This window comes from Plodia interpunctella, chromosome 26 (assembly GCF_027563975.2).
Source record: "Plodia interpunctella isolate USDA-ARS_2022_Savannah chromosome 26, ilPloInte3.2, whole genome shotgun sequence".
NCBI lineage: Eukaryota > Metazoa > Arthropoda > Insecta > Lepidoptera > Pyralidae > Plodia > Plodia interpunctella.
In genome coordinates this window covers 5,674,689-5,694,960 of record NC_071319.1, presented here as the reverse complement: position 1 = coordinate 5,694,960, position 20,272 = coordinate 5,674,689, and the positions used below count along the sequence as shown (strand labels likewise).

The 20,272-nt window shown below is 34.3% G+C and overlaps 1 protein-coding gene across 4 annotated transcripts in view; it reads right to left on the bottom strand.

Moving 5' to 3' along the window:
* Nucleotides 1-20,272, bottom strand: part of RhoGEF2 (Rho guanine nucleotide exchange factor 2) — a 145,564-nt gene that overhangs the window by 32,856 nt on the left and 92,436 nt on the right. For all 4 annotated transcript variants that reach the window (XM_053764799.2, XM_053764800.2, XM_053764801.2 and 1 more), the window contains one exon: nucleotides 450-552. In XM_053764799.2, coding sequence (XP_053620774.1) covers nucleotides 450-552 — 103 coding nt within the window. The remainder of the gene's footprint in view (nucleotides 1-449; nucleotides 553-20,272) is intronic.

Sequence of the window (20,272 nt, the reverse complement as noted above, 5' to 3'; positions counted from 1 at the left end):
CAGATACTTTAACAGCAAGTATTACATTGCTGGTTTTTCATTGCGGTAAATAAAAACTCTACAAACTACGAAAAGTTCGTATTCACAACAGCATCGAGAGCAATAACACAGCGCGCCATCTAAAAGCGAATAGCAAAACTACAAGTTTTTCATCACCATCTACTAGGTGGCGCTCGTCCCTATGTTATGCAGGCGCTATATAATAGCGAAACAGTTCGCCGAACTATGGCGTATTCAGCATAAATCGCTGATTTTTAGTTCCGGTAACAAAAAACTCAGATACAAAATGTACGTCAATTCGCGTCAACTACCTGTCGTCTGACTTTCGTTTTTATACTCTAAAAACAATCTTAAACTTAAAGATGAAAGGAGATGAATCATTCGTGGGATCGATCCGGTTCGAGTCCTGAATTTTTTCATCTCATTATTTCAATTAAGATTGAACTAACTTGTTGTCCTTATCAGGCGCATCCTTCGTGTTGGCGTCGCTAGTGTCGACGTCGGCTTCAGGCGCCGTTTGTTCTTCCGTGGAACCTTCTCGTCTCGATTCTCCTGTGGAATAGATTATTTATTTATTAACAATGAGAATTACACCTGAAAATAACTAGTTTTACGTATAATTTATACGTATGGTTAGTCTGTAAGGTCGCATATAGGTCTCTGGCATTCGTATTAGGTTTTAATACTGTTCTTTTCTTAATTACCTGAAATAAAATGATTAAAATTATTTTTAATATCATTCTCTATTCACACACCAGGACCGCGTTCGAAGAAAGCGTTCTATTCTTAAAATGTTCATACTTTTAAGTTTCCCGTTCGCTTGATCGTTGCAATAAGTACAGTTAACTACAAATCAGCAAGTACCTCATAAACTGTTTTGTAACTAATATACAGATTTAAAGTGAAATGACGAAGTAGCCCTAAAGTGCCATCTGTGATATTTTCAAATTCGAACAAAAATAATAAAAACAAAAATGTTCATTAATTGCACGTTCCAATCGTGACGATAAAACTTCAGAAGTCGTCTACTTTGTATAAATACGAGTAGAATTGCAAAGTCAAATAACCTTTTTAAAATTAACATAACGATCACCAGATGGCGCTCGTGATTACCCGCGCTTTCCGTTACGGTATTTTTCTTACCGACCAAGTGATTTGGTCATCATCAAAGTAGCTAGGCAATATGCTAGGTGGGTGAATTTAACGAACAATTCTTGACATTCATAATGACTTGATTATCCTTGCGGTAATATACTCACGCTCAAACTACGCAATGTACCTTGATTCTTCCGATCCCATGACATATTTCTAGCATTATGTTATAATACAAAGTTATACAAAAAACGTGACTACATTTTATTTCTATCTTTGATAAAGTCACGCGTAATCCTGAATATTGTATATCGAAAAATATTCACCGAATCGTGGCGAATTTGCTGTTTTTTTTTGCGTTGTTGATACGAAACTGATATAAAAACTTAGCAATGTACGCTAGTTTGCGTCTAGTTAAATACACGACATATACATTTATGATAAACATACTAGAATCGTTGTTGAGATTCCTAAGCTGCCCATAAGTAAATATAGTAACTCTCCTGCCTACATTTTCGGCTGTGAAGCCTCGAAGTCCGGTGTCCATTGAAAATGTATACGGCCGCCTGCCTAACATCACCCATTGGGGGAGTGTTGTTAATATCAAGACTAATCCCTTAGCGGAGACGGGGATGGTCGTACGAGGAGTCGTACTACTGAAACGAAATGGCCCTATTCTAAGGCGGGAACACGCCTCACTGGACACACAATGTTAACCATGTCCTTTATCACCAAGTACAGAACTCCACGTAACACACACTCCATTGTGGCCGTTCTACGAGTGAGATCATCTCTAATTGCGGTATTAGCGATTGATTGCTGGTTGAAGCGTGAAATGTTAACTTATTGCTTGTCGTTTACTTGCATTTCAACGATAAGAACAACGCACGAAGTCTGTGAAATTATTCACTTCAATCATTGATCAATCTATATATATAATTCAGGACTAGATATATGAACATTATACCCGCCTTTTGAATTGACATTATTACATCAAACTTTTGACCATTTTGTTATTTGGTAAATACATTTTTAAATAAATATCATTAACCTCTAACAAATCCTAAATCTATAAAATCGACATACGACGAGCAGATCAAATTTGACATCATAGATTTCTGAGCACATTTCTGTCATCATTCTGAGACTTCGATAGGGTGCCGACTCTCTGTTACACTAGTATGTCACAGTAGTATAAAACAAAGAGCAACGTAGAACTAAACATTATATTTAAGAAGACTGGAGACAGCTGAAAATAAAATCTCGAAAACCCAATAGGCACTAACAGGTAAGAAGCTAAAGATAAAAGCTACGATAGCTAAGGGCTCGATGTGCAATGAGCAACATAAATATTTATGACGTCACGCCCCACGTACGGAGGTCAACAACACTGTTACAGCTTTGTTAATTGGCCATTAGTCGTGGACAATACTGTTACTAGGCAGGGAGACTGACCGTTATATGTCACTAGCAAAAATTGTACATAACACAGGAAAATATCATTACTATTGATAATTGCATATATTCCTAGAATAAATAGACTATTCCATAATATCTCGATGATGTCGTACGAGGAGACAGAGGGATCAAAATAATATGAACTAATAGGCAACAACAACATTCTCAAAGAGTTGATATCATGATGGCGATGGCTTATAAAATCAAAACCGAATGCTTACTTTTTTACGCGGCTTCGGGTACACAACCAAGAATGGCGTAAACACGAAAGGATGAGAAAAAGACGTATTAATACTCTTAACAGAAACAATTTGATTTTAATATTGCTAATGCAAAAATGACTTTTCAACGACGATTCGCATCAGACGTTGATCACAATAAGATTGAAATAAATACAAAAGGAATTCTACATTTCATCGAGTTTAAATTCAAATTGGAATGAATTTTCATAAAATACGTTAAAGTGAATATCCAAGAATTCCTGCACAACAAAAGCTGGAGCCAAATTATTTAGATTGTTGACCCAAATTCCTTCTGTTTCCCTACATTAAAATGCTCAATAGCATTGTTATAATAGTATATAATAATAAAGTCTGATTGTGGACAATTCTGGCTACGCAAAGATGCTTCAGTACAGTCTAAATACTTTTAAAAAATATCAAGAGAAATTCCAAACTCGGAATTATTTAAAATCGATACCTTTTTACCCTTAAATAATTGAATTTAAAGTATTTGCTGTCGATCAAACTATTTGCCTGAACTTCAATGTAAATAGTAAACATAACATAGTAGAATTGATATCCCTCTCGACCTCTTTGCCAAATGGCATTTCGTCGAACTCGCTTCATGAATATACGAAAATACTGCTCTAGGGAATGAGAGTTACCCTGACATTTGCGTCCTTCTAACTAATTCGCCAGGGGAAAATATAGACAGTACAGATGCTATTAATAAACATCCTTAAATCCCTTACATATTATAAAATGAAGTTCTCTGTCGCTGTTAGTCTGATCGCGATAAACTCAAAAACTACAGTACAGATTTTCACCAATAGATAGTTAATTCCTTAGTAAGTTTTATGTGTATAATTATAAATTATCTTCTTACCAGAGCGAAGCCCGGACTGACAAAATCAATTCACATTTATTTGCGACATTTAATGTGTTTTGTGTTTGATATAAGTAAACACCTTCGCAATTCGCTCAGATTAAAATTATTAATTACTCCTTTCCCATATTCAATTTACATATTACCATTACCAGTCTTCAACATGAATATAACACATATTTCAAGCTTTAACAAGTTGTTGATCACCAATTTGCACCACAAACAAACCAACCAGTGATGTAAATCAGATGGTACGGAATTAAACTGGGAATTCGTTGCATGCGGGGTCGACGGCCAATCGAGGTAGTAGCCAGTGACGTCATCATGCAGACCCATTGATGCGAATTGAGGCGCGTCTGGAAGTACTTTCAATCGAATTAGGACCAGAGATGCACTGCTAGAAATTAGGAGCAATCTCGTTCAATATTGAGATTTATGGCTTGAATATTACGCAAGACTGGAGTTTTGGATTACTTCAATGAACTGTGTACAGTCGGTGTAGATAAACCTAATCTAACTAACTACCACAGGGAGGCCAGGTTTAGCTGTCCCCGATTGTACTTCACCTACTGTCCTATGGTCTTAAAGGCAAGTTTGAGATCGAGGTTCTAACTAGGTACATACTTAATGTAAACTCTCTGCAAGATTTTGTACGAGACCTTAATCAGTATATTATATCACAAAGTTGAGGTCAAGATCAATGTCTAGCCGATGATCAATCAAATTTGGCAGGAAAAACGTCCGCTAAAATCCCCAAGGGATGAAATAAGGGTTACCTTTTTGTATGAAACTTCGTCATTGTTGAAGTGATACGTGAAATTTTAGTTTTAATCTAGACAAGTAGCGGGAAACAGCACACGTTGCGGAAGCGGTACAGGTCATATTGCGGGAAACGCAACGATTAAGCATAGAAGAAAACTCACCGAAAATCGTAGCGGGAAATGGGAAATTAAGTTAAAGACGGGAGACAATATCAATGAAATAAATTTGACCACTCCTGAAGAATATAAGATAAAATGACTGAGATTTTACTTTTATTCTTTATTTAGAAGGGAAATAAACGCGAGCTAGTCGCTAATAAATTGTACACAGTAAATGTCACGCCATATGTATATTACCATAAACTATATTACCATACCTGGCGCTCATATTACTACTACTATACTATTTGACTAGGTTGAAGACATATGCGATATGACAAATAACAAATGATATGAAAATATAGTGGTCTAAAATGGACATTAAGCAACAAATTATCCGGGTGCTGAAAACAAAAATAAAACTACTAATAAAAACCGTATTACTCAAACGATTGGCGAAGCTCGAATCATTTGAGACAATGCAAATTCGGGGACGTGAGTCAACGAGGATGGCAACTCTGGCAACACTATTTATATTCCTTCCGGAGTGCATTGGTGCATATCAATTAGTATCAATAAAGGCAGTACGCTAACCTCAGAAGGTCGGAGGTTATAATAGACGTTATGGACTAACAACTAAAGTTTTAAAAGGAGACTCGTCTATCAGAAATCTTACAGTCTTACTACAAAACTATGTCTATGTAAGTTATAAACACACTCACGCTAGAGATATTATTAGTCAAAAGTTGAACTGACAAATTGATCAGAATATAAACTAAAACAATACTAATCTTACAACTCCCAAAAAAATTATATATATTGCAATAATTTTTGATTTAGGTATAACAAAATGAATAAGGTGCCATTATAGTCCGATAAGATAATTGACAGAACATATAAACCAAATTAGTCTTCTTCAAAGCACGTATAATAACTTACGCTTGCACTTCCTTGTTTACGTTGCCTGTATTTTTCCTCACGAGGCTGAACAAAGTTTATTAGCGTCAAGGTGAACGCCTCTTATGGAGTGATCGGTCTATTACAGAGAGAAATATTGCCCACCTTATAAAATGTATGAAGTTCTTTAGAATTGAATTACTATAAAAGAGAGAGTAATAAATATTATGTAATTTTATACAAAACAACATATAAATTTTTATAAATTGATTCAATAGAAAAAGATAACAACATTAGATTAATGGATAAAATAGTAAATGCAACAATAAAAGGATCTATTTTACACGTCCAACGCGACAATATGGACAATGGTAATGCAAAGGCAAATAAAAGAAAAGCCAAATGATTTAAGATCTCTTTAGCATCAACGATGGAACTAAACGCGAACTCGTGTATAACTGTCGTGACTTGAACAAGGAGATGAGACCAGTTCTTAAGAGCATTGTAAGGTCAGAGCGAATGAACTAAAAGGATAGCGCAATAAATTATTTGATGAATTAGTGGTCATGAGAGTGCCTCGAGTAAGCATGTTAAGAAAAACAAGTATTTCACAAAATACAACTGACATTAATTACAAATAGTAAAATGGAATGATAGTGTAAATATATTTTAATTAAATATTACTCACCTTTGGTCCCGCTGAAAAGCCATGAATTATGTTTCATGGAATCAGAATTCTTCTTTTTATTCACTAAGGGAGTTTGTTCTACAATACTCGCTTGTCTACTTCTAGAAGCTAAAGGTGTTTTGGTGCCTTTCTTTTTCGTCTTTTTCAAAGTTCCGCTGTGAGATTTCCTTAGTGTATTGACTTTGACACTTTGACTTTTGCCACGAACTTTACTTTTACTCCTAGAAGTTTGTCTGCTCAAACGTCTTCTATGTTCTCCCACTAATTTAGGAGTAGGGGGTTCATCGTCAGAGTCTGTTTCTGGCGGAGGAGGTGGTGGGGGTTGATGAGCTGATATAGCTGCCTGGGTCTTCTCAATTTCCAAAAATAACTTTGTACAGTCTAAAATCTCTTCAGTGCTTACAGTAGCTTCAGGCACAACTTCCACAGGTTTTAAAGTCGTGGGTGTTTTTTTCCTTCTGAGAAAATTTAAAGCACTGACAGAAGAACCTTTACTAGATTTTCTTGATTTCGGCAGCTCGGTGTTACTACTTTTTCTGCTGTTTGATTGACTTTTATCATCTTTTTTACTATTTTTTCTAACTTGATCCAACTTCACAGAGGAACCATGGAGCGAATCTTTATTATCTTCTTCACTCCAAAGACTTTCTCTAGACTTTTTCTTATCCGAATGTTTTTCTAATTCTTTTTTTGCGTGATCGAAAAATTCATCACCCAAATTTTTTACCATTTCTAACGGGTTAGATAAGGACATTGTTTTACGATGTCCCTTTCTTTTATTCACTAGATCTACTTCCTCATCAGTTACAGCTAGTTTAAGAGATTCTTTGCTAATAGTTGGTGTTTTAAGTCTAGGAATAGCATCGTCGCTAGCAGATATAGCATCACTGTGGCAATCAGCTGATTCATATAAAGATTCATCGCTTTCATCTCGCCGTTCTGTCGAAGACACACAATGTTTTAATTCTGTTCTAATAAAATTGGTTTCCTTGCCATCACCAGAAACTGAAATTAATGTGATTACTAATAATGTCGGACGAGCAGAAAAACTAACACGATAACCTGACAAGAACAGTTTCAATGATTGTTAATCGATCAAAGGCAATGTCAAAATTGTATGAGTCATAGCTACGGAGAACGCATTGCGAAAAAAAAAAGTAATTCGCTTAATAATTACGATTACCATACAATACCATGCGTCGTATGAAGTCGGGGCTACATAACCGTGCGAATACACTTTCTAGGCAGAACAAAATGACTTGAGCTATTCGAGCGTGGAAGAGGTTTTATGCTAATAATGTTTTGTTTTAGTACGTCTGCATACATCGATTTGAAAGTGGATTTTTAAGGGCTTGTAATCATGTTTCATGAACATATATTTCAGTATATATACTGATATCTAAAGCATTCGATTTTATTCTTTAAGAATCCAAATAAGAATAAAATTTAATTTGGGTTTATTTGTTATTTAACAAAAACATACGGAAATAATAATAACATATTTATTACACTACCCAAAATGGAAGCCATATAGCTATCAAGTTGGTATCGAAATATTGTGATCTCAATGGAGAAAGGGATAAAGACAGCTACATTGCACACAAGAGTGACAGAGACAAAAGAACAACAAAAGGGGTAATTGAACAAACAAGGTGTTACAACGTATCGTAAGCGTTACTATAATCCAGATAAGAGTTATCTAATCTAATATAATAAAAGCTTATAATCTGTTTGATGTGCGGGAATCTCAAATATTACAATGTCTGCACTGATTAAATGTGTTTACATTGTAACCTTCTGTATTTAAACTGATACTTTATAAATAAAACGTTTGGCCTGTTATACGCGCAATAAAAATAGCGCAATTGAGACCTAAAGTTTTAAGATCTTCACAGGGACTAATGACGGTTGAAATGCTGCCATTTCAGAAGAGGTGGGTCTGAAGACCCAGGCCTTACATGTGGTTATTATATGAGAAAGGACAGAGATATGGAGTCATTGAGCTAGATAGAGAAGGCTTCCAGAATGATCAGTGCTACTTTAGAAGAACAAGATCCGCAATGATAATGATGATTTACTTATAAATATAAACATCGACGTTATTTCATAAACTAATAATAAATAGCACATGTCTGGTAACGACGTCAAAAGTTTTCTGTGACTACAATGAATACGAAATGAGATCTTAATATTCTAAAACTGTTTGCATTTTGGACGACATCCGCTGAGGCAAACCCAGCTGCGAATCTAAAAATATGTTTTAACTGATGAACCTTACATGCATTATAATAAGTTTCATTTAGATTTAAATGATTTTAGACGTCTACCATAACGACGTTTAAATTCAGGTTTGTGATTCACATTTTTTTGCGATTGGCTGGTGTTCTTGCGAAGAACATCTTTTAAAAAGTAGAAATTGAAATGAACTTGAGTTTTAATTATTTACTTAATTTTCATTGCCAGACAAATGTTAAATGATCTCGAAAACTATGGCAAATAGTATCAAGAAAAATCTGAAGATAGTTACAAAATCGCCATAATGGATAAGGACAGACAAAAGAGTTGAAATGTTGAGAAGGCCAAAGGAACACTCTGAGTTTTAGCATCTAATAAAGAAATAATAACGCACATACATTTTAAATAGGATTTAAAAAGTAGTACACTAATTGAATAATTAGTTTTCCATACTTACTGAAGGTCGTACGTTATCAGGCGCATGAAACTAACGATAACTCTATTTAAACAATGCAGTTTGTGGCAAATGTTTGTGGTGAGCTATCTAGAAAAGTTTACGGATTTCTAAAAATAATTGTAGATTAAAAATACGTTCAATTTTTTTAATGTACGATACTTTTAATAGAACAGCTCTTGCTCTCGGAGAAGTGAGTGATCGTAGAACGAAAACGGAGACCACATATTCAAAATAAACCAAACGGGAAATGATCGTTCTGGAAGGAAAGTCACTTATGGGATACTGCTTGAATAAGTTGTGTTCAAGTCGTCTTAAGGCATCTATCATTACTGACACCAATGTTAGCAAAAACACATTCGACAAGAATTTTCGTACAATATAAAGAAACTAACATCCTGTATTGAGCCACAGACTAAGTAAAAAAAAATAACGGCGAGACGTCTACGTGCTACAGCCATGACGTCACTCACTCGTAGTCGGTTATTAACCGAACAGTTTTTGTCGCCGCAGACTTCTTTTGTGGAGTACGGGAGAAAACTTCAATTCTATTTTGATTGACGATATAATAAGCGACGATGATTTGAACAATGGAAGATTAATAAAACAAACTAATGCTACACACACACTAAATATTATCGAACAAATAACAAAACGAGTGACAAAAATCATGACGCCTGTTTGTCTCGCGGCATCTTGAATAATGCATATTGGGAATGCTCAATTTTAGTTCAAAAGATTAAATCATATTGGGGAATGTATAATTTCGAAACGGTACTTCCCAACTTACCAGCATTTCAACGAAAAGCATTGAATCACAAACCAGAATTTATTTTGAAGGAACTTGATTGTTTTTTGCTATTTTAAATAAAACTTATTAATGAATAATCAACTCTACTTAGTTTACGTGAATATTTGTTTAATTATAGTTATAGTTGTCCTATTTGTCCTACAATTCTCTTTTTATACAATTGTTGTTTGTTTTTCTTTTCTGTTTTATGTTGTGGCGTTTTATATTTTGGCAATAAACGTCATTCTATTATATTCTTATCTTTTACATGTGAAATTTAATTCAAAAGCAACATAATACGTATAAGATCGATACTGAATAACACGAACAGGTGAAGTCGCGTCCATTTTATCTATTAAAATACAGGTCAAGGTTTCTACTTAATATCCTTTATGGACGCATTGTAAATTGTAGTCGGTTGACCTAATTTTACGATGTAATAACAACATTTTGTTACATTGGTTTTAATTCCGGTCTCTACCGACAATTGTAATAAGTTTTTTTTAACAATTGTAATTGTAACAACAAAATCATTATTTGAACATTTTTTTTTATCGTCATAAGGATATAATGTTGCATTCAAGGCGAGACAATACATTACGCCGGATTAGATATCAATTGAAGAGTTTTGTCATTGGAAGCCAAATCTGTGATGTGCCATGCATCAGGTCAATCATTCACAAAGCCACATGAGAACTGAAAAGGCGTGGAAAATTGCAAGTATGAGACAAATCGATATCCAACATCTGATAGTAACTACGGGCTAAATGTTCTCATCCTAATTAATAATAGCTATTAAAACTACAGTTATGTGAATGCGCGTGACTTCGCAAATATGTGTCGTGTATGGCATAAAATAATTATGGTAAACGCATACACTCGATGCATTCAATGACATTGGTCATAGCCGTGAGAAACATGTGTAAACGATTTGATTCTTTAGATCATATATCAGTTGTTATTATTATTAAAATATATGGTATAACTAAATATTAAGGATTGGGATCATGACATAATATAGTATAAGTTATTTCCGTTAAAAATACGTTATGGTAATCCAAAGAAAGTAATCCAAATAAGAACTAGGCTTTTGATGCGTTCGCCGTAACTAAAATCACAAAACGAATTGTATCGTAAACATAAACGTCTAATCTAAACTTACTTGGTCTGGCAAGGAAACCATATTTCGTCTCAGGAAGATAATAACAGTACATACCTAAAGATACTTTCATATCAAGAATATCTGAATACCGTCTTCTCTCCTTGTCACTCTCTGTCGACGTTTCTCTTTCACTGGATTCCCTTGTAGGCTTCAGCAACGATCCTTTCTTCTTCCTCAATTTACTCACTACTCCATTTTCCACCGTCTTCTCGGAAACCGTCTTCGGTTCTCTCTTAAACCACATCATCCCGACCATAGATGTAATCAACTGTTACAGTAACAGTTAATCGTTATTTTTCGGACATTCATCCGCTACCACTTCACTGACACTTCACTTGGGTTGATTTAACGTTAACACCGTCGACATATTTTTCATTGATTTTCACTGCAAGATTGATATTCGATCAATATGTGACGTTTTTGGCAACGTTGGATCAATTGGTATTAATAAAGGAAGATTGTCACCCTCTGAGTGCGTTACTATTTATAAAATTTACATATACTACATTATATGTCTTGCGGGTATGTGTTGATGTATAATTATTCATTGGTACGAAGGTTAATGTGTTGAATATAAAGAGCTTTATTGTATAATGGAATTGAATTAATTCTCATTAAGATACTTGTTACCAATTACGCTATCTAGGACTGAATTATCATACTGTGACCACAGCATGCATAATACATGAACCTAATAAACAGAATATGTGAATTGACAAATGTCAAAATTACATGAAACATGGTTTAAAATTATTCGATTGACTGAGTGAACGATGCAGCCATATCATTTATAAGTGAAGCGAATGCATAAAAATACAAGTATAACTAACGTCATCCGACCAAACCGCAATGTAAAACTATTGATTTTCAAACTCGTCCAGCGGTGACTAATCGTATCCTTCGAAACGAAACATAACCACCGCGGTGTTCAAAACAAATACAGGACAAATTTTGAATAAAATACAAGTTTATAATACGTTTAAAACATCTACAGCCATTAAAATATAAGATCCACATTTGTTAATTGACGTCCTTGGAGAAAACACAGTGGTGACGTTGGGTGTATTTCTTTTTCATCTGCGCTTTCAAAATTTTGATGTCAATAAGTGATTTACCCGTATATGTCCCTAAGTAAAAAAACAGAATTTTGAACTGAACCTATTCATAGTATTTTACAAATTATTAATATTTTGAGAGAACATAAATAGAATGTCATAATAATTTACTACATTTTCCAAATAAACCGTGCGTTTAGGTACTACATGTGTCAAACTATAACGCTACATATTTCAATGACGACTAAACCAATTCGTAAAGCAATAAGACTAGATGACTTGTACAAGTTTAGAACGGAAGCAAAACGGATGCGGCCTCCGCACTTCCGCGCGATACTTGTCACGTCCCATATAGTTGGACCTCATCTACATAGCAGTAAAATTATGTCCGAGTGGGATAATTAAATAATACCTTAGTATTTTAGTTATGTAATGACAATGTGTTAGTATAAGGAAAATGTGTAAAATACATGGGATAAGTCCGCCGTTGTACATGTATCTTGTGTTAATTTTAATTGATGTACATTTTCGTACAATAAAGTTCGTAAAAGATACCTATGACCATTAAACGCCAATTGTAACTAAATGATTATTTCTGGTGCATCATAGAGTAAATAGCTATAATTATGTACTGCTACCAACTTAATCCGACCAACACCGAGACCGATATAGAACATATAGACACCAGCACAATTAATAAAAATATGAGGGAAATCTAATATACTTGACTTGAATCTAACAAGAAGACATGTATATTATTTTAAAGAGAGTGACATCTATTTTCTTATTGTTATTGACAACAGTCGTGCAGGATTACAGACAAGGTTTATATAGTAGAGTACAAAATAAAACCTACAACAAAATCTTCGTAAAAGTTATGAAAATAGTCAAAACAAAAAGATTCCAAAATGCTTTCATTTGCATGAATCAACCCGACATAATTCTGGTCGGAGAATTCATCACCAGTTACCTACATCATAGACATCCCACTATCGTTGAACAACCTTGCATTGTAACACTGCATCCGGACGTTAGATCAGGAAGAACTGATCAATACATGTTTGTTCTCATTAATCATAAATTGTGAGCTGCTATTGATACAAAGGAGCATGGCAGTTGATAAATGATTTATAGACCTATTCAAAGATTGCAATTAAATATCGGAAAAAAGGTTGATAGTTGATATCAATCATAACCTTATTAGAAGTGATAAATGTTCGTGAAATAGATACAACATTGATTTAACCGACACCTTTTTCTCATAAACAATTCAATTTTTTATCTCAGATACCAGTTGATTAACATGATGCGCCCCAGGGCTTCACTATCGTAATAATTTTGGAATAATATTCCCTCAGTTAATATTTTCCCAGGTTATCAAATTTCATAAAACGGTGCCAACAAGCCTCTTAACACACACGACCAAACATTCGCATTTACACACGATCATTTCAAAATAATCCTATTTTATTGACCAAATGAAATATTGAGAATACTGATTATCTTCATGAAACTTTTGAAACTAAGAATACCGTTGTTGGCCATTTATATATACTATATTATATAGACAACAAATGGTCAATGGTAAATGACTAATGAGAAATTTAGACCGATCATTCCGGGAGTAATGGACCTGACCACGCTAATAAAAAAATCTCATTCCTCGCCATCACAACATATCGCATCATTGTTGACGTTCGTCAGCGCCCTCAGCTACAATCTGGACGGACGCCAGTAAACTAAAATGGCCATCGTATTTATAAAAACTGCCACGAGCTACGTTTGTTTCGGCCCTTTGTTTACTCATATAGGTTTCGCCGAGTTGTATGGACTGCATTGTAGGTACCTACAATTGTTCTAAGATTTTATAAGGACGTTTGAGTATCACTGGAGACATAGGACTGTGGAGAAAACAGACATTTTGCGGCGGCGACAACAGCAGATAATGGAACAAGAAAAGAAGGATGATGAGTATATCAGGATAAGATACACAGGAATGAGAAGAATGGGGCACAAAATATACCCAACAATGGGCAGAATCAAGAACTTACTGACACCGTTTCAATACAGATCGAAAAATAATGCAATTATGTAATAAACCCTACATACTAAATATATCCTTACATGTCAAGCGTTAAGATAAACCACTTAAGATATTAGTAACCCTAATAATGTAACAAAATATGAAGTAAATCGTTTTCAATAAATACTTCCTTATCTACATAGCAGAAGCAAACAAGGTGCTTATTGACATACTATAAATTTTAATCGCGATAGAAAATCACTCAACAACGATAGACATTAATGCAAATTCTATAAACAAATTAAGAGAATACAAATTAGTTTCACATGGCATATCACACGACTTTTCTATAAATCCTACTTCCTACTACGAGAAATATTATCAATGCGAAGGTTTGGATGTTTGTCTATAAATAAATGTATCTGTTACACATCACGCAAAATTTACTGGATATGGATTTCGTCAACATTTGGTACACAAAAATAATAATAAAATCATGAATAACATATAAGACTTTTTTTTTACCCAAAAATTCCTACGCAACTGAAGCATAGATTCATCTATAAGGAAAGCCTCTAACATGTGGGTACTTTAAAATAGCTGACGATGATGATATAACATGAGAGAAAAACATACACTTCCTTGAAAAACCTTTACAGAACCGTAAAAACCATTGAAAATTCACCGCTATTACCATCGCATAGAGATAAAAGAGTACATACAGAACTATAGCATTTTGTACCTATAGCCACTTCGCCGCAAGCAAATCAAGTAATCTCGACCAGACGCAGACGAGGGAGAGAAAAATCATTTTGTGGAAACTGCATTCGAGGGTTTATAAGGGTGCCTACGTCTGGATAATTACACGGAAATCTCGCTGAGTGAGACTTTAATGAATGCCACACTAAATATTTATGTAAAACTTTATGAAAATGAAACGAAATTCAGTCAACGCTTATTATTTTGATACGCAAGTATCGATAAATGTTCCAAAATTTATCAATATAAGACTTTAAATGAAAAACATAAACTTGACGTGAAACATATAACAGTATGTGATTCACAGAAGGAAATGAAACATGTTTACAATATAGTAAATATGACAAACAGACGCTTTGGTGTTAATTTAGAACATAACGACTGTGACTCCGGTGTTCGGTTCAAAACGAAAAAGCGTCAATTAACGGCTGACGTGCTAAAATAATTCGGTTTCCTCGTATACTTCGGTTATTCCTAAATGAGAAAAAGTATAATTAGTAAATTAAGCTCGAAACTGTTTTGATTTTATTAAAACCTGTTTTAAGTAATTTAATTATATGACACTGTGATTAGTATCAAAATATATCAAAACTCAAATTCATTCATCATTATCAATTATTTAAGAATAGTTTTCTTGTCCGTGGAGTAGAATGGAGGCATTTATATCTCTATCCTCTGCCATCTTGGGATTTTACCTCCTTATACGACACAACACCTTTTCTTTATAATTCATTCAATAAGCTAATATAATATTGGTAAATACATCACATACTATTTTCCCTTTATTAAATTGTACAATGTATTTGAACGGTTAAAGTTTGATATAAAAACCATAAACATTGAAGCTACGACGGAAGTAGCCGTCAAAACATATGAAACTAAACCTATCAAACAAGACAATACAAATCTAATTGAAATAATCAAATGCATTCAAGAAATGACAGTCACCCCCGCACAAAATTAACCGCGGAAGCGCATCCTGCTACCAAAACGGACTCCCCTGCACAGTACAGACAGTATAAATACATTACCGGAAGGCCCGGCCGAACGAAGCGGCAACTTTAGATGGGTATTGATCGGCTCTTAGTCAAAGATATTTCCTTTTAAGTTGACATGAGTGGTGATTTAAGCTGCGACACGTGGCTATGATTATGATAACTTTTTTATGATAGTATTTGTTTTTAAGTATAAACAAATAAGATCAAAATATAAAGAAAAAAGTTTCTAAAATATCTTTAATAATGCTTATTTTTGTATTCAACAAAATATGCAGGCAATTAACTGCACAATAAGCAAACAAACATTAGATTCGATGACTAATTACTAATATCACGGTGGGTGATCATTTATGAGATGAATCACCTTTTCTAAAACCTTGGTGGTTTTACCAACTGCTCTACAAAACGCCAAAACCTTTACGACACTATAAATAGAGATCAAAATAGCAAAACACATATAAATTGAAAACGCAATAAAATTTCGACCGTAAGATATAAAGGCTGTAATAGATTAGAATAAGTGGTTATGTTATGATCTTCCGTAATTATTTGATGTACCCAAGCGCAATAAATTAGATTCAGGGGTGAGAGGAAGTGAGGAACTTATGAATATCAAAGAGAAGTCGTAATTTGGGATACCAAATTGCGACTTGGCGCTTCGTTTAAAATTTGGCTTGGAGTTTGGTGTTTCGTTGTTCAATTTAGGGATGTTACAAACATATTGTCAATTTTCCTACCTAGAAACAATTAACACTATTAGTGATTTTGAAATTACATAAATTTTATTACAATAAAATAAAAAAGCCTAAAGACTATACTAATATAGTGAATAATCAATCCATTTAACACCAACATCTTTCGGCAACGTGAGATTTATCTTCGACCTGCCAAAAAGATATTTCGTGTACAACCCGAGGAATGTTGCAATCTGGTTTATTCTGGTATTTTTTGTACATCCGTTACATTATATTGCATCAAACTATCGAATTTGTGTCAAAAAACTAAAAAGCAAATTAAAGTTACTATTCTCGAATATGATCTAATACGACGTATCAACGAATGTTTGTTCTTATTACATTTCAAAATGCCATTTATTGCCAGGAGAAAGCTATAATAATTATAATAATTGTTATATACTGCATATGCATTATGATTCATGTTTTTGGAAAGGATAAATTGAACATTATTATCACAAATCGCAGTCATTGCAAAACCACTTTACACGAATTACTCGCGGAAACACCCACACTTTTAGTTTATCAATTGGGCACCGCTCGTCGAGTATTCTATTCATCTTTAGCTATAGCATCGTCAGAATTCTGAAAGCTAGCACCTGTTTTTTGCAAATTGATTCATCTCCTAGGAAGTATCTAAGAGTAGTTTCATCTCTGATCTGATGTCATATTTAGTTTAAACTCCGTTACAATCTTTACTTCAGCCATCGGTGCAAACAAACAAAGCAAACTTTACTTCCTTCTACAAGTTCAAAAATAAATGAAAATAAATGTAATTAAAACAACCCTAAACAAACTTTACAGTAGCTTGTAACTTCTTCAGTGGTACTTACAATTTAAAAACGTAATTTGTACGTGTTCGAAAATTCAAAAGCAAGTAGTGGCATTTCACTTAGCCCTTAGTAAATGAGCTTCTAAAGTTACATTACTTACAGCATATGCAAACGTTACAACATACGTCAAGACGTGACAATATGCAGCATTCTGTTAGCTATTTCTGAGAATTCCTTTCAAATGGTAGCGACTAGTATACAGGGAATAACATCAACCTACCCAAATTCATTGTAATTTCACCTCTATTACATGCAACATATGAATTCGTGCAGAGTAACAACATGAAGTCGACTATACCAGAACGAGTTTGGGTTTATACTTCATCAGATGGTATGCGCATTTTTGCTTTGAAAGATTATAATTTTTTGCCACCTTAAAAGATGTCAATCTTGATGCTCCAGATGGCAGTAAAGACAAATTTTGACACTGTTTTTTTTTCGAGATCCTAGTGATGGAGTTGGTGATATTTGTATACTTACAAATTTATTGTCGAATTTTTACAAAATTCTGTGGCGCATATATTACTAATATATTTTACATTAAAGTCTGGATTCTGGAACAAGCAATAGTAATAGCTATGAGCAAGGCCCCATAAGGATTTTCTAGTTCGACCAAGTACATCGACATTATGTGATTCTGTTATAAATTCTATAATTTTTTTTATATATTACTACTAGCTTTTAAAAGCCCCTATTTCAAACTTATAATTTTCAAAATCGAATTAATGCATTTTTATTTACCCACTACAAATTAAAAATTTCATGTGTCTCACTTCAAAAATGAAAAAGACGAAGACAGACAGTGCTAAGTGGAGAAGAAATAGTAGGAAATAAGAACCTGGCCTCCGACGCTAGACGGAAGAAGAAACCGAGAAGAGAGACTTCAGTTCTATTTCTAGATAATGCTATCCCTTCAACGTTGCACGTGTGAATCCCAAATTTTCCTCAAGTCCAAACATCTAGCCACTTCAAACGTTAGGTGCGCGGTCTATCAGTAATAGCATCGGAACAGACACATCTGTTTACAGAAACCGGCCTTGCGGGCCACACTCGAAATAGTTAATGATCACACACCGGTGTGCTGCTATCAATGGAGAATGTTCAATGAACGCTGACAATACATCAAGCCACACAAGTCTTTAAGAAATATACTACCAATGTCAGCTATATGTATGATGCACTCGAAAAAAGAAGTCCAATTTAAAGATATTTCTTGTATTACTCTCATCGATGTAAAATCAACAGCTATGACAATGTTGAACATTATATCAGTGGCGGCGGCGGCTGAAGGGGGCGTTGGATATATGAATTCATTAATAAAACATATTGAATGCAAACAAAACATGCATAACATGGATTTGATACACTTTCTGGCTTTGTACAGCCAGTTCAAGTACTTGCTTTAAAGCGCGATAATCCATTTCACGAGAACGACCTACAACGACTGTCACCAGTCACTCCGTCACCAACGCTCCAAGAAACTGGACTAAAAATTCACGACTGTTCTAGATTGTACAAGAATTTCAACAAATAAATCCGACATGATTTCGACGACTACATCTTTCCACTGATAATAACGTAAGTCATAACATCGCTAAGGTTAACCAGAGGTATGTATGAATTCCGGGGGTTATTCAACAATCGCACGTGCTTTTCCCGCAAAATCATCAACATTATGGCTCCTCGGTACTGCACAATGGATAGTCGAGGTTGTTGACAAACAATCCATAGTTATAGCTGTGAATGTGGGGGACGGCCTTAGAGAGACAGGTGTTGCCGACAGGTGGAATGCTGTTGGGCAACGGGGAAAGTCAAAATGAAAATGTTATTCCGAAATGGGCAGATGTAGCAAAATATTGTTCAAAGATTGCATTTATAATATGCAAAGAAAGAGAGCAATCATTGTAAAAGAATTACAACATTATACAGAATTTAAATGACAAAATTTTTTAGAAAAATGGCATTTTTGACAAGTTTTTATTGTTGTCAGAGAAATTTTATTCCATTCAATTAATGACAAAAAATCATGTTCATGCAGTACCTAAGCTGTTGAGGAGTTCCCACGTCTGGAGCCGTTCCAGTTCCGTTGTCATCCAAACTAAACGTGTGTACAAAATTTCAGCTCAATCGGTTGAAGATATCTACTTTAAAATTCCACCCGAGACATAGTTACATTGCAAGTTTAATAAAAGCTTTCAAATTGATAGAATATGGGTAGAACCTTTGCACATACATATTACATTATACATATATATACAAAAACCATTTGATTTCTGATCGTGGTATAATAGTAATTGGTAAGTGAATTAGAAGCTTTTTAAGAAATGCTGATTCGAACTGCATATAAAAATTCGGAGAAAAACACAAAAAATGGTTAGAACAATCCTTTCGTTTTTATATACAAGAAAATTAGTGTAAACGTAAGAAATGGAACGATTCTCAGGAGAAATCCGCGGAGCATATTGTAGTTCAAAAAGAGTAATTACATTCGTAATAGAGGTAATGTAAATATTGACGGGGCGGGCTTGGAAACATCACATGGTGCCAGAGTTGAAAACCATATAGAATTAATTATGTACTCTTTATAAAACAAAATATGACATACAACAGTGCAAGATTAAGTTTAAAATGATAATAATAATACTATATGCCAATTTCATTGCGGGACACATCGGTATCAATGCGGGTTTTTAAGAGTCTATCGGAAAGTTCAATATTACATTTTTGTATCTCTCTCTCTCTCATCTTAGCGTTTTTCCAGTGTCAATTACCGCCATTGAACATCGAATCCCAGGATCCTCTTTCCTAATTTTTCTCCTTCACTTCGCATGGTCTGGCATTCTTAGATGTCAGACCATTGAAACGCTTAAAATATTTGACAAGATAAAGAACCAAATTACATATTGTTTCATTTGAAATATATAAAACAACTATTATAAGAATATCAAGTCGTAAGAAATCTCATTTAAGCACAACATAAAATCTTGCACACGTAAGAAAAACCATGGGTATTACTTTCAATATCATTGTGAGTTGCAAGTATAGTCTATTTGGATCTACATTTCCCGGTACAGAATGAGAAACTCCCGCAGCAGCTGTGCCGCTAAATCTGTATGTTCGTGTCTAT